The sequence below is a fragment of the Parasteatoda tepidariorum genome, chromosome 4 (genome assembly GCF_043381705.1).
Source record: "Parasteatoda tepidariorum isolate YZ-2023 chromosome 4, CAS_Ptep_4.0, whole genome shotgun sequence".
NCBI classification, from domain to species: domain Eukaryota; kingdom Metazoa; phylum Arthropoda; class Arachnida; order Araneae; family Theridiidae; genus Parasteatoda; species Parasteatoda tepidariorum.
This window is the reverse complement of record NC_092207.1, coordinates 63,821,745-63,842,305: the sequence shown is the minus strand read 5'-3', so window position 1 is coordinate 63,842,305 and position 20,561 is coordinate 63,821,745. Positions and strand designations below refer to the sequence as shown.

At 30.3% G+C, this 20,561-nt stretch overlaps 1 protein-coding gene across 6 annotated transcripts in view; it reads left to right on the top strand.

Moving 5' to 3' along the window:
- Positions 1-20,561, top strand: part of LOC107452541 (dachshund homolog 1-like) — a 194,668-nt gene that overhangs the window by 131,255 nt on the left and 42,852 nt on the right. For all 6 annotated transcript variants that reach the window (XM_043042701.2, XM_043042705.2, XM_043042704.2 and 3 more), the window contains 1 exon segment: positions 17,501-17,584. In XM_043042701.2, coding sequence (XP_042898635.1) covers positions 17,501-17,584 — 84 coding nt within the window.

The window sequence follows — 20,561 nt, the reverse complement described above, 5'->3', positions numbered from 1 at the left end:
AATTTTTAATTGCATGGAGTGTCATTTTTAAAAACTACAGAAAGATGAGTCATATTGATCCTTTTTAGTGAAAAAACAATAGTAATAAAAATNTATATATATATATATAAACTTTTAATTCCATTACTATCGAGGAATCGATATCAACTAAGAATTAGCAAATAATAAGTGAATGTTATTACAAACAAATTATAAAATTTACAACAGGTAGATAAATTACAAATCCAATCCTTCACTTAGGGGAATATGGATGAGAAAAAATTTTTTTTTGGTTCACTACAGCGTTCCCAACAGGCAATCTATGTTACAAAAAACAGAATAAGACATAAGTAATATTTACTTTTTTCTTTAAACAAGTTTGCTTCACATATAATGAGTCTTCTTATGCAACTGTCATTTATTTGATGGGTTCTACACATATTTGAATACTCAATTCTATAAAAAAAAAAAAACACCTTTTTTGTTCTGTACTTGCCAACCACTTTGAAATAAAATCGAAAGAAAGAAAGAAAGAAGTTTATTAACTTACTGTGATAAAGAGGGAAAAAAGAAGGCGTCCAAAATAGAAATACATTTCAAAGGCATATTTCCAACATGAAAAAAAAAAGTTCTTTCATTTTCAACTATAGTCTCCTTATTCTTAAATCCACCTCAATTTGGAAGCAAGATTTGATCTCTCTTGGGCTAATCTGGATGAGGGGGCTTGTATTGAAAGAAGGGGGGGGAGTGTAACAGATAACAAGGGGCAGCGGGGCCTCATTAAAAGCAAAGTACACAAAATGAAAACTCGTGTGAAAAGCTCTTCATCAGACTTGGCGTGCGATCGCTGCCATCAACCGCCTCGTAAACTCCTTCACGACCGCCTTTTACGACCCCTCGTAAAAGACGCGCCTTTTCTATAGTGGATAAAAGCCATTCTCCACATTTGGCGAGACAGCCCTACCACAACATACCCATTCTTAAAAGTGGAAATTCTGCATGTAATTCAATTATAGGGAAAATATACTAAATTTAGAATCAATTTCGAATGCACTAATGTGTATGGTCTCGTCGAATAGTTAAACTATTTATTCGTGCATATTGGTATTTTGAGAAGCTTTTATAACTATACACTGTAAAAAATTCCGAGTCACGGAGCACCAAAAATTGGTTTTCACTAGCTGGCTGCATAAAATGGAGATCAATTTTACCATATTTTGGTATTTTCACTAGTTCCAAATATCAGAAGAAGGTTGCACCAAAAATAGGTCTTTTGAAGAAGCAAAACACCTTTTCTCATTCTTCTTTTATAAAAGCAGAGGAAAATTGCACCATTATTAGGTATTTTTAAAGCGCTGAAATGCAGATCAAGGTAGCTATTTACCGTAACTAAACTATTTACCGTAAGTAGGTTATTTTATGACATACATCTAACCATTTTATACCGCCAACCAAATTTAAAAAGGAAACATAAAAGAAATGAACTTTAATTAATGCTGGGATAATGAGAAACTTTACACCAAATACTGGTTAAAGATTTACAGAGTTTTTTACAGTGTAGGTTTTTAAATTTCCTTCGTAAACCAAAGTAATGTCTTTATTTTTAAACAAGCAAATTTCTTAAATGGAACTAAAAATTCAAATTTTCAAAAATTCATCAAATCGAAAGCAGACGTGTTAGAAATAATTGGAAAAGTAATCAGGGTATAAATTTTTGGGGGAACATAACATAACAATGCACGCCTATAAATTATGAAACTATACTATTTTATTAACATCTGCACCACTTGGCTTTATCGAAGAATTCCTTCATTAGGGGCATAGGAGCAGGGTTGAATGCTGGTTAGGTGTCACCATTACGGTATTCCCAACAAATACTCTTGTTATGTGAAGTAGTCTTGTTTTCTGAGTATAGTTCACAATTAGAAATATGCTGTGGTTCTTATTTTTTGCTTAAAAAGTTACTTCGTAGATACTACTGTTATTAAATCTGATAAAAAAAAATAATAATAATGACCAATCAAAATTATCACTTAAAATCTGAAATCAGCTGTGAAATGTACTAGATCTGTAAAATGCCATATAATGACCAATAAACTATGCTAAGCAAAAACAATTCCAAAATATGATTTTGGAATTTTTCGGGATTTAATCGTTAAAAAACTTGAACAAACCAAAGAATACTTAAAAATTACATTTGCAACAACGTTTAATTTGGTTCCTGACTACTCTTAAAATTCGTTATTTACAGAAAATACTCTAATTCTAGTACTTTTTGCACTTACATTCCTTTTTGATTAATTCAACATAGTTAAAATAACAGTACTAACCTACAGTATATTCAACCTATTTTGGTCATTTATCGTGCAATATTTTAATATTATCATTTTAAAGTTTTTAAGACAAATCATTATGAAATATAAAATAAAAATTAATTAAAGAACAAAATGAATTGTACTGGTTGAAAGGTATGTTAGGTTGGCGATATGTAAAATGAATGAAAAAAAAATGTGGCAACCCTAATAGAAGTTTCGCGGAAATGTTACCTTATTAAAATATTTCCTCTCTTTCCTCATTTTCCGTTCCTTTTTCTTTTCGAAATGTAACAAAATAGTATCTATTTGCTTGCTTTCTCCCCCTTTATCCGTTCCTTAACCCCTTTTCCCATATCCATCTACTGCACTTCAAATTTCCGGAGTTGGAGATGCAAAGTGGCTGAAAGATTTCTGAAATTATGTTAATGACTATCTTTTCACACTTCCGCACTTTTACATTCCTAATATCCACTACAAAGATAGAGAGAAAGTTAGAAGATTGTGCAAAAAGAGAAAAAGAAGGAAAAAAAAATCTCAGTCGTAAAAGGGGTCATTTTTTTGTATGGAACAATAATTCTAAACAAAAAGAAGAAACTTGATAAGAAAAACTTACATGCGTTTTAAGAAATATAGTAAATACTTAATAATATTAAGAAATATAATTAATAATTAAGAAATAATAATTAAGAAATATAGTAATACTTTACGGATATAGTGCACAAATATTAAAACTATAGAATATGTAATCAAAGTTATACAGAGAGACTTCCAGGAAAGACCACCTCTATGTAGCGATCACCTCTATTTACCACCACTTTTGGGAGGCATGGAAATTTTTCCATAGAATTTGCGTTAAAGAAACCCATTAAGAGAGACCATTAAAACCTCTACCAGTGACCGGACAAACATTTGCCCGGAATTCGGAAAGGGTCAAATAAGGAAACACTAAAAAATGTTAAAACAAAAAATTTAACAAAACAAATGAATAGATTAAATTGTTACAATTTACAACTCACATTTTACAATGGGATACTCTTACGAAGATAAATCGATCTAACAAATAAAACAAATCGTTTTTCGTTATACTTTAAAAAAAATCTGAAAACTTACTGAAAACATGAAAATGATTGAATTTTGAGATCAAAATCTCAAGAGTCTGGAGTGCTGAACTCAATCGTCATTACGCGCTTAAAAAATACAAACTAAGTCTGACAAAAAAGATGCAAATTAATAAAAACAAACAAAAGATTACCAGACTCTTAATGATTGGGAAACTTACAATTTCTTGAGAATAATAAACCATCTGTTACTAATTTCTGCGTGACTAATAGAGGGCTCTGTATTCATTCACAATAATTCTGATTATGTATCACTTGTGAGACAGGCAATGGAATGGACAGTAAGGCTTATCGGGAAGCCTAGCAGATGTGAATTCGGGAAGTTACGTGATGTCGATAGAATTTGATTCATAATATATTATTGTTATTATTTCTTGTACAGAAATGACGATTACGTTAAAATTTAAATATATTCATATAAGTTTATTAAATAAAAGAGCACAAACTATGCAACAGAAACGAATATACGACCGTTTTAGCTCATAATGGAAAATCTTATTCTGTGTTTCTGCACTTAAGAAAGTTCTTCATAGAACCAAAACGATAGCGTGTGTGCTTATGTGACAGTTTTTGTGCTTTGTTAAAATATTTTAGCTTTAGCTACATACATATATACAACACAAAAATAAAACATTCTGCTTTGAACCTGAACTAACACTATAATGACGCGATTATTTGCCTAATTAAGAAATATCGTTCTGAAATGTTATTAACTTAATATCATTACTTATTAATAATGATATTTAATATATTAATAATGTATATTAATAATGATATTTTTCATTTACATAATAATTCCAATTGTTTAAAACTGCTTGAATATTATTTCCCCCAATGCACTGATAGTAAATTTTTACTTTTCTTGGAGAAAAAGAAAATTGTCCGTTGTTTTTACAAGAGCTCTTTAATTTTTTCGTTAAACAAAACCGAAAATCGTACAGCATAAAAAATGAAAGAAAGAAATCATATGATAAAACTTATTTAAATCTTATTTCGTTCCTTCCCCCCAATTCATTGTGATCTTTTTGTTCTCCCTTCCCACTTCATTCCTCCCCCTTTATTCCCACTTTTCCCGCCATACTTCGCACTCACCAGGAAAAGAGTACCTCGAAAACGCGCTTTTAAACGCATCTAATCGCTATCTTTTACAACCCCTCTTAAAATCTGGGGGAAATGGGGATAAAAAAAAAGGGAAAAAGGAGTTGGTAATTTAATCATGCACCACAAGCGAACTTCTCTTTCCAAAACCTTCTTAATTAAGCACCGAGGAAAACTATTGTGCGAAGAAGGGGTTTTATCAGCCTGTGTCCAGGCATGCGTGTATGCATCCAGACATTCTAAGCACCAAATGCACAACAACTGTAAGAGGGTAGGAATTAGGGAATCCTTTTATATTGGATTAGCAACCGCATTTCCCTCTTTTACCTTTTGATCCAGTTTCTTTGAGTGTGAATAAAGAAAAAGTAATGGGGAAGATTTTTGTAAGAGTGTAATGGGGAAAAGGTGCGTTGCGTTAATAATTTCATTTGGAAAATTTCCCTACAGTTGTGTTTTTTTTCCCTTCTTAACTTTGTTCTCTAGTCTATGGGTTTGTCAGTTTGGTAACTCTATTACGATTACTTCTGGTGCTAAGGTAATAATAAGAATGATGAATCGCTATCCTCTTTTCTTGAATGAGGGAAAACTTCTTTGCTAATATTCCCAACTGAATTGTAAATGAAGGAAACTTGATAAACTCTGATGCATTACTCAATATCTAATTTCGGTGTTTAAAAAAAAATATATAGGTATTAAAGTATTGACAAGTCAATGATTTGCGTAATTTTAAGGAAAAGAAATTATTTATTGCTTTCTGATTTTGAACTTATTTAAATCCTGTTTTGTTTCTGAATAAGTGAATTAATTACACTGGCCTAAATTAAAAATTATCGATAAATAAAAAAAATGAAATTATTTCATACACAAGCATATCATAAAGACCAATTAAATTTAAAGTTAGTCACTGGACAAAAGTTTTGTAAACAGAAAATAAATATTTTTGTGTGTTTTTCCTTGTAATTTGTTTTTGAGTTTTTCCTTGTAACAAATATGCATTAATCAATGATATCTTCAAATCATAACATGAAATAAGTTTTTTATTGCTGTTATTATTTTCTTCAAACATTTCACGTTTTGCTGGTTTCGCTAAAAACCATTTCATCCAAAGACGATTTAAATTTTGAAAGTGTAATGTTAGAAAAAATGTATTTTTATAAAGAAAGGAAACGATGCAAAAGAAAAAAATAATAATTTAAAAATCAAGAATAAAAAAAATTTCTGTAATTTTTAAACTCGAAAAATGTTATTTTTAGCTATAAGTTAGTTAGTTTTCATTAATAACAACCTATTTTAAAAGTTAATTAATGCATTTTGAAACTGTAATTATTTACATTTGTAAAGAAATGTGCTTCAGATTGGATGATAAATCGTTGATGTTTTTATTTAGCTTAAACGTAAAAGTGTCAACAATTAATAAATATTTCTTTCTGTTCAAAATATTCAATATAATTTAATTTCCCAAACTGCATTCTCTGGAGAAGTATTATTCCATCATTTTAATACAATTGTTTCTCGTGATTTCCCAAAAAGGAGACTTAAACGATACTTTTTCCTACTAAATACGGGCAGTTTAAACATGATCGTCAATATCTTAAAGAGAAGGTTCTTATGAGAAGGGCTTGAAAAGGAATGAAATACACTGCTAAACACGTCAAACTTTAAAAAAAGTTAGTAATGAAATATTAAATTTAAAATTTTTATTTGTGTTAAATGAAACTCTCAAGAAATATTTTGGTTTGAAGAAGTTGAAGAATCTACCATTAGTTGAAAATGTTGATTGATGTATTAAAAACCATAAGTTGAAGCTGTTCATTGGCGTAAATTCAATTTCCATATTTTATTCCAGAGTTATACATGCTAGCAATGATATATTAAACCTCATAAACTGCTTAAATGAAGAATCATTCAAAAAATTATTGATTTTTCTAAAATTATGGAGCTCCAAATTAAAGATTAATCTCGATTTTTTTTGTAAATATGCACTATCAAATTATAAATTTGGAAAATGGCCCGGATGGTGTGGCTGTAGGGTTAAATCTTATAAGACACCTTCGTCCACCAAGAATACAAAAATGCAAGTGTCATGGTTACATTAGCAGAGTTTTCGCCAAGGTACGTTAAGGAATCCATACATTGGCTATAAATCGATTAAATTTAATGCAGAGTCTCTTTTTCTTAGATTGAATCATTCATTTCAACATGACAGAAGCATTTCTTTTATTCAATCGTCTTTTTACTGATGACAATTTACTATCGATCTTTGGCGATTTCGGTGACTTTGGTCCACATCGAAATGTTGATGAATAACTTTGCCACCTTAGTGGTTCCTTTATCCGTGTTCTCAGTAAAGGTGCCTGCGCACTCTGCATGAAATCAGGTTTCCCTTCGATGTTTAAACCAAAAATAACTATCATTGCTGCTCTCTGTTCCTTATCTCCAAGTTAACTCTCACTTCACTCTTGAAGAAGAAGATGAAGAAGAAAAGCGCAAGAGGGCGTAAATGATCTCAAACAAAAGAGGGCCGGAGGCTAGGCCTTTCTAGTCTTCTTTTGTAAATCATTAACAAGCGGTTCTGTGCGGGGCAGATAACGCCTGCAAAATAATCGCACCCTGCTTGCCTTATTGGTAATCAAGAAGAACCCTTTTCCGCCCTACCCTCATCCCACCATTTTCGTGTTTATGGGGTTTTGTAACTGAAGTTTCAAGTGAAAGAAGGGGTTGTGGAATAGGATCGTAAAACAGGCATGCCTTTTCGTCTTTACTCAGGTGTGCTGTTGTTCCAGATCGGGTGTTTTTGATGCTCAAGAGCAATCCTCTGGGATGAGGATGAGGAGAGAGATACCGTCGTATTATTGCGGACGCTTAAAGAGGTTGGTATTTATTGCGAAAAGTTGATAACTGCGCGTCGGGCATTTTATGACTATTAATCTGCAACTCGGTGTATTTTTGCTTTTAAAATGCTGATAAAATATTGTCTATTAAATGTTAAAATATTGTCTATTAAATTCAAGAGACTCTTGTCATTCGCGTGATTAATGAATGGATTGCTAATTTAAATTCGCACACTTTTGTTGAAGTAATGTTTTATGATTGATAGTACAGAAATTTTCGGGAATTGTCAGTGAGTGTTGTAATATTACTATAAGTTAAGGGGAAAACATATATTTCACTATTAAATTCAAAAAATCAGTTTAAATCTCTTCCTTTTTTCCATCGAAGTCGGTTGAACTCATCGTAGTCGGATGAGTTACTGTGAGTGTCATCTTAGAGTTCAAGTAAAGATTCGACAAATTTACGCAGAAATGTACACCTTGAATTCGTTGCGGCGTAAAATTTCAAGAGAATCTACACTTTCAAGTAACGTTACTCAAATTTACGTACTTATGTTCTGAGCAAATTCTCTAATGAACTAAAGTTGTTTTATAGTAACTGTGTTACCGTAAATGATCGAAATCAAGAGAATATCGGCTTTCACAGGTGAATGCCAGCAATCACATAGTCGCATTGGTGAATGTCCGAAATATTTGTTATGTCAGATTTAATATTAATTTATTTGTTGATATTATTATAGTTATTTTTTTAAACTTATTTCTCATTCTATATATTATTCTTTTATTTATATCGTATTATACATTATATTCTTTTATTTTAATATCTCCTGAGTATAGATTAGGAGAAACATCAGTGTTCGGAGTTCTGGTTAAATGCATACCGGGCAGTGGCACTTGACCTTAAGAAAACATTGATCTAGGGTATACCGAGCAAATGTATACCGGTCAGTGGCACTTAACTGAACCTAGAATATATTTCGGACATGTGAAAGCGGCTATGTGATTGTTAACATTCACCGATGGAGTCAACAACCACGAATTTCGGTCATTTACAGTCACAATTGTAATACGCACAACTTAACGTTTGTGAGCATATGGGATGCTGCGAATGAGAGTTTGGGGAAGGGATATATAGGCTATAACAACGGCATTTAAACATGATTAAAATTGTGGGTCACTCCTATCATTTTTACTAACAAATAGACCTGTGAAAATATCTACATTTATGAGCAACGCATAGACTAAAAGCGCCTATGTATGTAAAAAAACAAGCAACTTAGGAGAAGAAACTATCAATTACATATAAAACAAAACATTTAGCTTAAAAAATATTAAATTTTGTATAAACGACAGGTAAACACGTTTCGAAAAAAAGTGGAGAAAAAAAATATCTTAACATATCCTAAGAATTATAAGAAGTATGTGAGAATAACTGTCAAGTGAATAGTTCGATTTTTACAAATAGTTTATTTTTCGTCTTCTTTCCCCTTTTACTATGTATGTTAAAAACAAACAACTTAAAAAAATTAAATCATCAATTGCAAATAAGACAAAACTTAAAAAAATGCAATTTTACATAAATGAGAGGTAAACACGTTTCATAAAAGAGAAAAAAATATGTTAATCTCAGGATATGTTAAACTATCCTATGTAATGTCAGAAGTATGTAAGAAAAGCATTAAAGTGAACAGTTCGAGTTTTACAAATAGTTTATTTTTTGTCTTCTTTCCCCTGTTACTGTTATTTACATTTTAATTTTCGAACCAAAACTTTTCATTCAGATTTTTTAACATTATAATTATACAGTTGCAATATTCATGAGAAAGAAAGACACTAAAAAATATTTTACTATTTGCAAAAGCATTAGTTAACTTTCACAAAATAATTTTACAATGAGTTTAAACTTGGAATAAAAGAAATTTATATCAAAACCTACTTTACCTTCACTTTTTCTTATTCCTACATTACGTTCCTATTTTCATCAACCATTTAGAAGGGGAAAAAATCATAATTCTCATTTCTTTTTCATTTCAGAAAATAAAATCCGAAAGAAATCAGAAATTAAGAGACACGTTATATTACGAAACAACACTATAGCCACCGACTCTTTGTTCTTATTATTGCTGAATTCATAAAAAAAAGGGAAACTCATCTTGAATTTAGGAGTGGCTATGAACATTAACGCTGCACTATTGCATTACAGAAGTGTAAAAATTCATGAGCAAACAGACCTTATGGGCACCATGGGAAAAGAAACTAGAAATAAACAAGGAAATGCTTTTACTTAACTGTGAATGGGAGGAAAGAGGCAAAACTTGGAGGAATAAATATCCAATCAGCTCTAAGTCCGCAAAAGTAATGTGTCCGTTTCTAACATTAAGTTTCCTAAATTTCACTCGCATCTTTAAAAGAAAGTTTTTCTTTTTTGATGAGATTCTTTTCTTCGAATTATATTTGAAGGGTTACTAAAACTTCGCATATAATTAGAAAATACAGTTTTTACAAGTTTATCGCTAGATCAGAATCAAAACGTAAAGCAAAACATATTCTTTATTTTTTATTTTCTTATTTGTCTATTTTAACAAAAAGATAAAACGTAGCGCACTGGGGTTTATTACCCATTGGGGAAACGGGTGTTATCCTAGATTTTTCCTGCCCGCACAATTTTTGAATCGATCAGTTTCATTGAGTAGATTATCACAATCACAATAAAGAGCTGTAAGAGTCCAAAAAATTAGGCTAACATAAGCATTAATAGAAAAGCAGAACAGCACCATCGAATGATAGATAAAGTATCGTCTGCCTTTTTAGCAGATAATTTTTTTTTTGAAGTTGACTGTTTTCCAGGCTGAGTTTTTTTCTTTTTCTTTTCACCAGTGAGTATTTTAAATATTTTACATTACAAGAATTTAAAATATTTTTTACGTTCTTTTTATCATTAACTTATTCATAATTTTTGTCTTGGCCGGCAATTTGAATATAAATATGAATCCTGTACAAGGAAAAGAATTTGGGTGAAACTGAAAACCAATCCAGCCCATAGGATGACAAGAGAACAATATTGTGGCGTTCATAAAAGTTTACCCAGAATGAGAAACATTCTATTAAAATGAGGATTTTGACAATGAAAACACATTTGACCATTGAATTGTGATCGCAATGATGTGACCACAGCTTTTTCTCTTTAGTAATTAATCGTCATTATATGATTGTGTTTAAATTTTTGCAAAATTTGCTTTCGGTGGAGTTTTTAAACAACACCTTTTTATTTGAAAATTACCTGAAACTTGAAAGAATAAACCACTTTGTTAAAACTTAAAGCATGTTGTTAAAACAGGAAATTTGAGAAACGTCACTTTTAACGTGATCTTTCCTTTACGTGAACAACGAAAATTGTTCTCTAACACCATAAATAGAATTTATAATCTATAAATTAATTTTGTTAATTTTAATTTTTAACCTTTAAATTTTATATTTCTTATATACACATTTCGAAATGTCAGTATTCAGACACCCATTATATCTTCAAGTCCTCAAATTTAGCATAAAGTTGTTTAAAAAAAATTAAAAAAAAGAAAGAAAGGAAAACGGATTTTAGTACTAAAGTAAGTTAAAATTGAGGTTGTATTGAGGAGTTAAAACAATACTTGGTCAAGGAGCTATGTTCTTCAGCTTAAGCAGAAAGAAAATTATCTGTTTTAAAATTTATATAGAATTTATTTGAAATCACAATAATTTTTGAAACCACAAACAGCGTTTAACTGCTTTGCTTTATGCTTTTGCCGAAGCGATATATATATATATATATATATATAAATAAATTTAATGATGTTTATGTTCATGCCATGTGTAATACAATTACCTTTTCTACTTAATTGGACAAAAGAAAAATTATTGTTTATTATTATTATGAAAGTGATATCTGCCATTTTTATATTTTATCAAATAATTAGAACATAATGGTTGGTTTCAAATAAAACGCTCCATTTTATGCATAGCTTTATATTTTTTAAAACAATTTATGCATAGCTTTATATTTGTGCAAAAATAAATTGAAAATTAATTACTTCAAGAATACAAATCGAACAAATTAAAACTCTCATAAAAATACAAATTAACAAATAATTTAAAAAAATATATAAATATATATTTGCGAACTTATTTTTCACTTTTTTTTAAATGAGTTTATTTTTGTGCGAACTCATAAAACCATCAATGCCATCCTTTTATTCTCAAATCCGATTTCATTCCGAATAAATTTATTTGACACATTCTTTTAACCTTAAAGATATATATCAGCAGCCATTTAATACAAATCGAGATAAAATTCGAGTGTGAAAAGCTTTAAGAATAAAATAAAACACGGAGGGGAAAAACTGTAAAAAGAGGAAAAAAATAGAATGAAATAAAACTGGAAAAAAGAATCTTAGCAATTGAAATAGAATGGAAAACGACAGAATAAAAAAAAGAGAGAGAGAAATACATAAAAAAAAATCGAAATAAGAGAAATGGAATGACAACCCACTTGTTGCCACTCGGGGCGTATAAAAGCTGGCTTTCGTTTTGTGTAAACATTTATCTCTTTCGTTCTCTCTGAAGCTCCGCCGCGGGAAAGAAGAAAAAGAAAGGAAAACCGATTGACTGGCAAATCAGGAGTAGCGCTTGGCCCTACGTCATTAATCACGTGGCCGTTTCGAGGGGGTTGAAATGGGGAAATGTGAAGAGAGAAGGAAGAGGAAAAGAATACGAAGTGGAAATAGAAAGGTAGAAACAGAAATCAAATTGAGAGTGTCGCTTTTGTGGTTTGTTCTGTTTGAAAGAGCACTTTTCAAATCATTTAAAGTGAAGGTAACGAAACCGCTTACTTGAAATGGGATACTAATAGCTTTAACGGAAGTACCTGTTTGCTCTCTTCAACAGGTGGGTTTATTTCTATTTACTTTTCTTTTCAAATAAAATGTACCATTTGTAGAATAACGGGAAACAGAATTCATAACTGAGTTTATTTAGATTTCTTTTCTTTCCTTTCCTTTCCTTTTTTTTTAAAGCAAATCTAAAGATTTTTTTGTTTCAATGCAACTGATAAATGATTTTTCTAAATAAACTTGTTAAATTTTAATAAAATTCAATTGTGGATTTGTATGAAACGTTAATGAAAGCATATAGAGATAACTATTTTGAAATTAGCTCGTGCTATAAATATTATCAATTTGTTTTGCTTAAGTTTTAATCCGTATTTTTGGTTTCTTCAATTTAAAAATATTAACACACACCCTTTTCGGCCCCTGTTTTTGAAGAATTTTTATATGTCAGCCTCTCAAGGGTGTTGCCTTATGACAGTGTTTCCCAAACTAATGACTTTTGTGTACCCTTTCTAAATTTTTCGTAACGCTGTGTACCACTAATAAAAAAATGAGTATATTTTTTACCATAAAAAAAATTGCACAAAAGTTAAAAATCACAACTGGCTGTTGACACCACTATTTATTAACTGCTAACTTCGCAAAAAAAAAAAGCAAATAGAAAAATACGTAATCGTAAATTTTCACAGCTAGCTTTGAAAGCTAAGATATTTCGCATAAGGACGCGTACCCTCGCTAAACTGTTCCCGTACCCCTGGGCTGTTCCCGTACCCCTGGGGGTACGCGTACCACACTTTGGGAAACACTGCCTTATGACATTAAATAATGTTCCAGATTTAGCTGATTGTCGTTTTTTCTGCAAAACTCTTCCATGACATCTTAGGATTTAAATATTCTATACTGACAATTTATTCTTGCTTGACAATTACCAACCATATAATGAAGAGAGCACGACTTAATTTCGTTATCTCTAAATAACTCTGAAGCCTCTCGTATTAATCAATCAGAAGTTAAAAGCCAGGGCTATGTGCCTCACACTCCATCGACGTCATTATAAAAGGTTTTCTTTATATCAGGGCTTTCCAAACTTTCCCAAGTTGCTACTTCCATCCTGAAAATTTAACTGACCATTTTAAAATCGATTTCCTCAATTTCAATTTTAAATAATTCATGTAAAAATGGCGCGTATATCTATGTGTGTTTCCGTGAATGACCGAAATCAAGAGAATGTCGACTTTCACCGGTGAATGTAAATTATCACTTAGTCGCTTTGGTGAATGTCCGAAATATTGGATTTGGATATATCCGATTTGATATTAATTTATTTGTTGATATTATATTATATTTATTCGATATTTTCATATACGCTGAGGATAGATTAGGAGAAACATCAGTATTCGGAGTACCAGTTAAATGCATAACAACTTGAACATCACTGTATTGTATATCAGGGAAATGTCTACCGGGCAGTGACACTATACCTTTAAAAAACATTGATGTAGGAAATTCCGGGCAAGCGTGTACCAGGCAGTGGTTCTTAACTAGACCTAGTATATATTTTGGACATTTACCAAAGCGACTATGTTGTTGTGGCTTATCCTCCAAATGCCTGACGAAGTCAGACAAGGTCCATCAGACCGTTGACCCTAAGAAAATCGAGAACCAGAAGGGGGGGGGGTGAGTATATGTCCTCTCTGGAAAGTCCCAAACAGTCCAGGATGTGTTCGGGAGAAACCTGCTCAGTTAAAGCGACTATGTGCAGGGGTCTGTCCAGACATTTTGTGAAAGGTCCGTTTTTGTAAAATTATGAAAAAATTACTCGTAATTTGTGAATATAAAATAAACGTTAAGTCACATTCTCTCAACCAGGGTCTGGCTTCTGTGAATTTGTGCAAATAGGGTCCTGTTATTGCAAAAAACTTTCTCAAGGAGTTTCTAAATTGTAAAGACATACAAGATTATGCTCAACACTATAAAATTATAATAGGAAAAATTTAATTTAAAAAAATAAACAGCAATTGCTGCTACTAAATTAGAGATGCAACATACAAATATTTGGTATTTAGCCTATACTGCTGAACGCAGAATATTCATTTCGGACGAATAAAGGAAGAATCGTCTGCCGAAAACAAAACTTAGTTCGTTTACATTTGTCTTTCTTCCGCCCCCCTTTCCTGGGAAGCTTTATTTGATTAACAAAACATTAATGAAGATAAACAAATTTGTGAAGGGTCCTATTAAAAGAAAAATTATTTTGTGAAGGGTCCGTTTTATGAAAAGATATTTTGTGAAGGGTCCGTTAACGGACCCAAATTTCTTCTAAACAGACCCCTGATGTGACTGTCAACACTCACCAGTGGAAGTCAACTAACACCAATTTCGGTCATTCACAGTAACATATATATGAATAAACACTGAAGAAAAAAAACCCACTATGATTAAAGCACAAATGAAGTGCACTTTTTCGTGCTTTATTCACCCTTTTTTTTTTCTTTTCTGGTTTAGCCATTTTTTATTGTTTGCAGCGATATTTACATGCTATGCAGTAAAAAAGATTCACAGATAAAATGATGCATACATATTTGAATGGGGAAGTTATCTATTAAATTTTTAGTAACCGTGATTAGCAATATATTGCCCAATTTGGTGATTAAAGTACAGTGAAACCTCTCGGGAGCGACCACGCTCCATTCCACAGTAAAATGGTCGTTGGTGGAGGGTGGTCGTTCTTAGAGGTTACCTCCATTGACTCCAAAATTGTTATTGAAGGTACATGTTTTTTCTCAAACGATTTTAACTTCAGTCAGTGTCATTTTCTTGGTGCGGAAATGTCACTTCTGTAGGCGTCATGAAAAGGCAGATCGATTAATAAAATTTAGCGTATATAAAAATGATCCTAACTGATATAATTATGAGTAAAAACAAATTTACAAATTATGAATGATCAAGATATTTTAAATAAATAAACAATTATGTTTTTTGTTCAAGTTGGCATTTAATTTTATGTCATTAAAAGTAGTTAGCTTTAAAAGATGAGAAGAGATTTGTTTGTTTAAGATGCTTGTTTTTTCTAAAATGTAGAAATAAAAAATTATTCAAAGAAACATAAGTTCATGGCATAAATTACTGTTTTTGTCAACGATTTACGAGAGTGATGGTTGTTTAAATTCAAAATAGTTTTCCGCAGAATCCATGTGTTCTGAGAGTTAGGATTTTTTTTTTTATTAAATTCTATCAGTAATCCATTATTTATTTAATATTTCGATATTATTTTGGTGAAACGCTAGTAAAAAATGCAAAATTTGAGAATATGCATACATTTGTTCTAATAGCAATGCAGAGATTAAATTACGAAAAAGGTAAGCGTTTAAAAAATGTGCAATATTATTTCCCATTGAGCCTTTTCATTCCAAATAGAAAAGCTAAACTAAGCATAAACAAATTTGCAAAATTGCTGAAAATTGTTAATAACAGTTTTTATTTGTTTCTATTTCAACAAAAACCTAATTTTAACTTCTTTTATTCATGCAACCTAATTTTAACTTCTTTTATTCATGCATACGAAAAAACCAGTTCAGAACTAGATTAGATACCGCTTGAGGCTTTTCGAAATTTAACTGACAGCCTAAAAGCAACGTGAATAAAGTACAAATGTCAGTACATAAAATTGTGCTAATACATATAGTTTGCGCATGTACATAGAGTTCACACACATGAATAAAATTTGTGCTTTATTCACTCTGGTTTTTGCTTTAGTCTGCATCGCACAAAGTATACCCTATCCTTTGTTGGATAAGACCAAATCTTAAAACTATTATTTACAAAACAACAACAAAAAATTCAATCTTCACCTTAAATATTTTCAAAATATTTAATTTTTGTGTAGTTAAAATGCTAAAAACTGCTAATGAACTCTTTTCACCAAAAGAAAGTCAATAATTTAGAGTTCCATAGGCGAAAAAAATTGCAAATCGCTGGTCTAAATCTTTCTTTGATTATATTATAAAAATAGAAGAATCGTTGATTTCTGTTGAGTAACTTTCACCTATTTCCTTGCAGAATACCAAATATAGATGTATATTTTGTTTCTTGTTTTAAGTTCTCTCTCTATGTTTAGTTTAAGAAATTTCAATTATAAGATTATATAAATGTTTTTAGGTTATATAGTTTATATATGTTTTGAACCAAATTTTATCTACAAAATAAGAAAGTTATCATTTGGTTTGTTATTTGACCGGTAAATTCAAGCAATTCCAATTGAGTTGAACGTAGAGCTGTGTCAATATTCTTAAACTCGCATTTTGAGCTCAGTCGATTTTCTTAAACACGCATTTTGACCTTAATCGATTTTCTTAAACATGCATTTTGAGCATAATCGATTTTCTTAAACAAGCATTTTGAGCTTAGTCGATTTTACTAAACACACATTTTGAGCTTGTCGATTTTCTTAAACACGCATTTTGAGCTTAATCGATTTTCTTAAACAAGCATTTAGAGCTTAATCTATTTTCCTAAACAAGCATTTTGAGCTTAATCGATTTTACTAAACACATTTTGAGCTGTATCAATTTTCTTAAACACGCATTTTGAGCTGCATTTTTCTTGAACATGCATTTTGGGCTGCAGAATTTTTCTTAAACAAGCATTTTGATTTGCATCAATTTTTTTAAGCACGCATTTTGAGCTTTGTTGATTTTCTTAAAAACGCGTTTTGAGCTGCATCATTTTTCATAAGAACGCATTCTGCTTCTGCATCAATTTTTTAAAACACTTCTCTTGAGCTGCTTCCATTTTCTTAAACGTGCATTTTGAGTTTTATCCAGAATAAAAAAGCTCGCCAACGAAATACTGAAACTAAATACTAAGGGTGCTAAATGACTATAAGCTCCAATTTACTTGAAATGATCATAACTAATTTATATACTGACCGTGATTCAGCGATTATTTTAAATCGGAAGAGGCAGAACGGAACTAAATGTGATGAATGAGTTATGTGGAGTGACAGCTCTTTGTTTCCATCCATTGATGGCCTTATTCATGGATTCGGTCACGCGAGCCACGCTTTGATGGGTGCTCTCACTATTGGAAGACACACAATAATGGGCACAAGTTAAATTCGAACTACTCTTTATCTCTCTCTTCATATGTAGTATTATTCCACCAAATGTTAAGAAAGATAAAATGACAATAAATAAGGATAGTTTAATAATAGCATATTACTTTCTTTATTGTGTTGTAACTACTGTATTACGATGTTATTGAATGAGATTGTGAATAAAATCATAATTTATTTTTAGCTGAACTGAAAATGGAAGTTCTTCGAGAAAGGGAATTGAGAGAAACCCTTGAGAAACAACTCTTAGATGAACAGAGAACAAGAAGTAAGTTATATTTTAATGAATACGAAACCTTTATTCGTTTACATATTCGGCTTTTTTTAATTTTACAATACCTAATATTCAGCAACAAAAAAATATTGAAACTACTTTTGAAAATATGTTTGATTTCAAAAAATTATTATTATTATTTTTACGATAACAGTTTTTTTAATTATCTATTATATTATTTAAAAGAAGAAAACAATATAAACAATAAAAAAAACAATATAAAAAAGGTGAAAATATTTTTCTTCGTAAATTTGAATTTTTAGTATGTAATCAGTATTGTAATTTTGTTTGTTTAGTACTGTTAAAAATATAGTTACACAACACAATACGGTCTATGCATTGAATTTTAATGTCAACATAAATAAAACTCACCCGGTTTGTGTAAAATACAGCTGAATCCAAATTACTTTTTTAATTTACGAAAATTTAATTTTTTTTTAACAAGTAAACAAAATTATACATTAACAAATAACTTTACACTAATATGGACGATTCACATAACAAAGATGTAATACAAATAATAGATTCAAAGGACTTGATCTTAGAATTGGATCTGTACTTCTCTTTGAAGTACTTGCGTCTTTCTATCTCCGTTCCAAGCCGTCTTTTTACACTTTTTTTGTCATGCTCCCAGGAGATGTCTAAAGGATTAGTCTTGCTTCTCACAACAAGTATTAGCTTTTAGCTTTCAGGGACTGGCACCACATATATATATTTCCAAATTTGACAGACCCAGTATGAAATATTTTTAATTGAACTTTCTTAAAAGTAAAAATCTTCGATTCATCTCCCCCCCCCCATCTTAATAGACTACATATTTGAATCTGTCTTACTATTCAGCTAATTTTAATGACTTTTAGTTGCATCTTTTTGCTACGTAAGCTAAATTTTATTTGCTAATAGATGAGCTTTGGCGAAAGATGTGCTTAGTGTCATTTTAATGAATTAAAAAATTTCAGCTCTAGTAAATGTAACAGCAGGAAGCATTTTTCAAAACATATTTTTTACCATTAAAGGCTATCTTAATAACGAATGAAATTTGTTTTATACATACAATCAATGGTGACAGATTTTCAAACCCAAAATTTTAAGCAATTTCGAAATGCCACTGGACACCTTCTTTTTACACTAAGTTAATTTCCTTGTAAATACAAGTTATAATTTGCTTAATAATACTTGTTTTAAATTACTTGTTAATGCAAACTATAATTTACTTATTGATTCATACAAGTATGATTTAATTGTTAACATTATAAACAGTTTGCATAATAACTCAAGTTATTACTTACTCTTTAATGCAAGTTATAATTCATTTACTAACCTAAGCTATAATTAATTGTTAATATAAGTTATAATTTACTTTTACTTGTTAACACAAATTATAATTTACTTGTTAATACAAGTACTGATTTACTTGTTAACACAAAATTTGCGTGTTAGATTTAAGTTTACACTTATAATTTAATTATAATAACTAAGTTTACATTTTTAGTCCACCTGCTTATTAAAACTACTAAACTTCCAGAAATAAATTTATTAGCGTTTTATAATTATCAATATAATATGCATTGCTTAAATTATGCGCTTATCATATACTGTTGGTGAACGTGGCTGTCTTAGTTACAATTTTTCTACATTGTTAAAAATCTATCAATTGTTAACAATTATAAATTTTAAAAAATCGAACTTTTTTGTAAAAAAATTATGTTTTTTTTTAATTATTTAAAACAATTTCTATCTTAACTTTCAACATTATACTATGCGATTGTAAAATTTTTCGTTTAAAAGTTTTCTTTGTCAATTATGCATCACGCACTTTGTCTGATAAAAATATGAGCCAATTGAAATTTCGAAGAAAACAAAATTAATTAATCATTGGTACTTCATAAAAATATCTTATATAACGAATTGATTTTATTATCCCCCAACAATGAGACTTCATCTAAGAAAAGAAATGAATAATTTCAAGATATAGTATATATTTAAAAAAAAATCTCTCTCACGGGGAAAGAAATAAATTAAAAATGGAATATTTCCTAATGATCCAAAGAATCATAAATTTCTAAAGTTAATTTAACCGAAGATATATATTTCCATTTAAAATGGGATGATTTATTTATACTTATTTCCTTTTGTTTCTCGCATTGGAAAAAATAATGTGGAAGCGGAAAAAATACCTTTATTATTAATGGTCCTTCGATTAATTCGTTTTCGTTTCGACAATTTCGCAATGGCTAAACAATCTTTTCTCTTTCCCTCATTGCTTATATATCATATGCCGATTCTAAAAACCATTCTTTTTTATGTATCCTTGCGCGGAGTTCTTCATTAGTTTCCGTTCCGTTTTACCCCTGCTGCTATGTATTGTCATCGTTTTTCGCGGAATAAATGAAACCCTTTTCAGAACTTATGGATTGGAGATAAATAAATGAAAAGCAACTGACGTATATGGGACCACCTCCTGTGCTGCTGCTTCCATCTAAACAGTATTGTGAGATTTATATTTCCAAAGGATGCAATGCGTTTTGATTTTTTTATTTCTTTCAACTTTTAAAAAAAATATATATATCGTCATTATTTGTTGCCCGAGATCTATTCTTTTTGTTTTCTTTTCCCATTTCTTTTCGGAGTTATTAGCTATTCACCTGTAACATCGTTTGTAATCGAAAAGATTCAGTTCAAAAAGAAATAAACGAGGAAAAAAAATATTTATATCGTTATCTTTTATTACGATTTTTCTCATTTTGATTGCTTTTAAAAGCGATTTTTATCATCAGTCACGACATATGTCGGCGACATCTGCTTTTTAAAAAAATGAAATGTATTTTAAAAAATGTTATTATTGGTTGAGGAAATGAAATATAATGAAAAAGAATATTCGTTTTTTGATTAGTTGTTTAAGAAGTTTTGTTATCTAACTAAGCATCAAGCCTCGAAATATAACTATTTAAACTTCGCGATACAAAAGTAT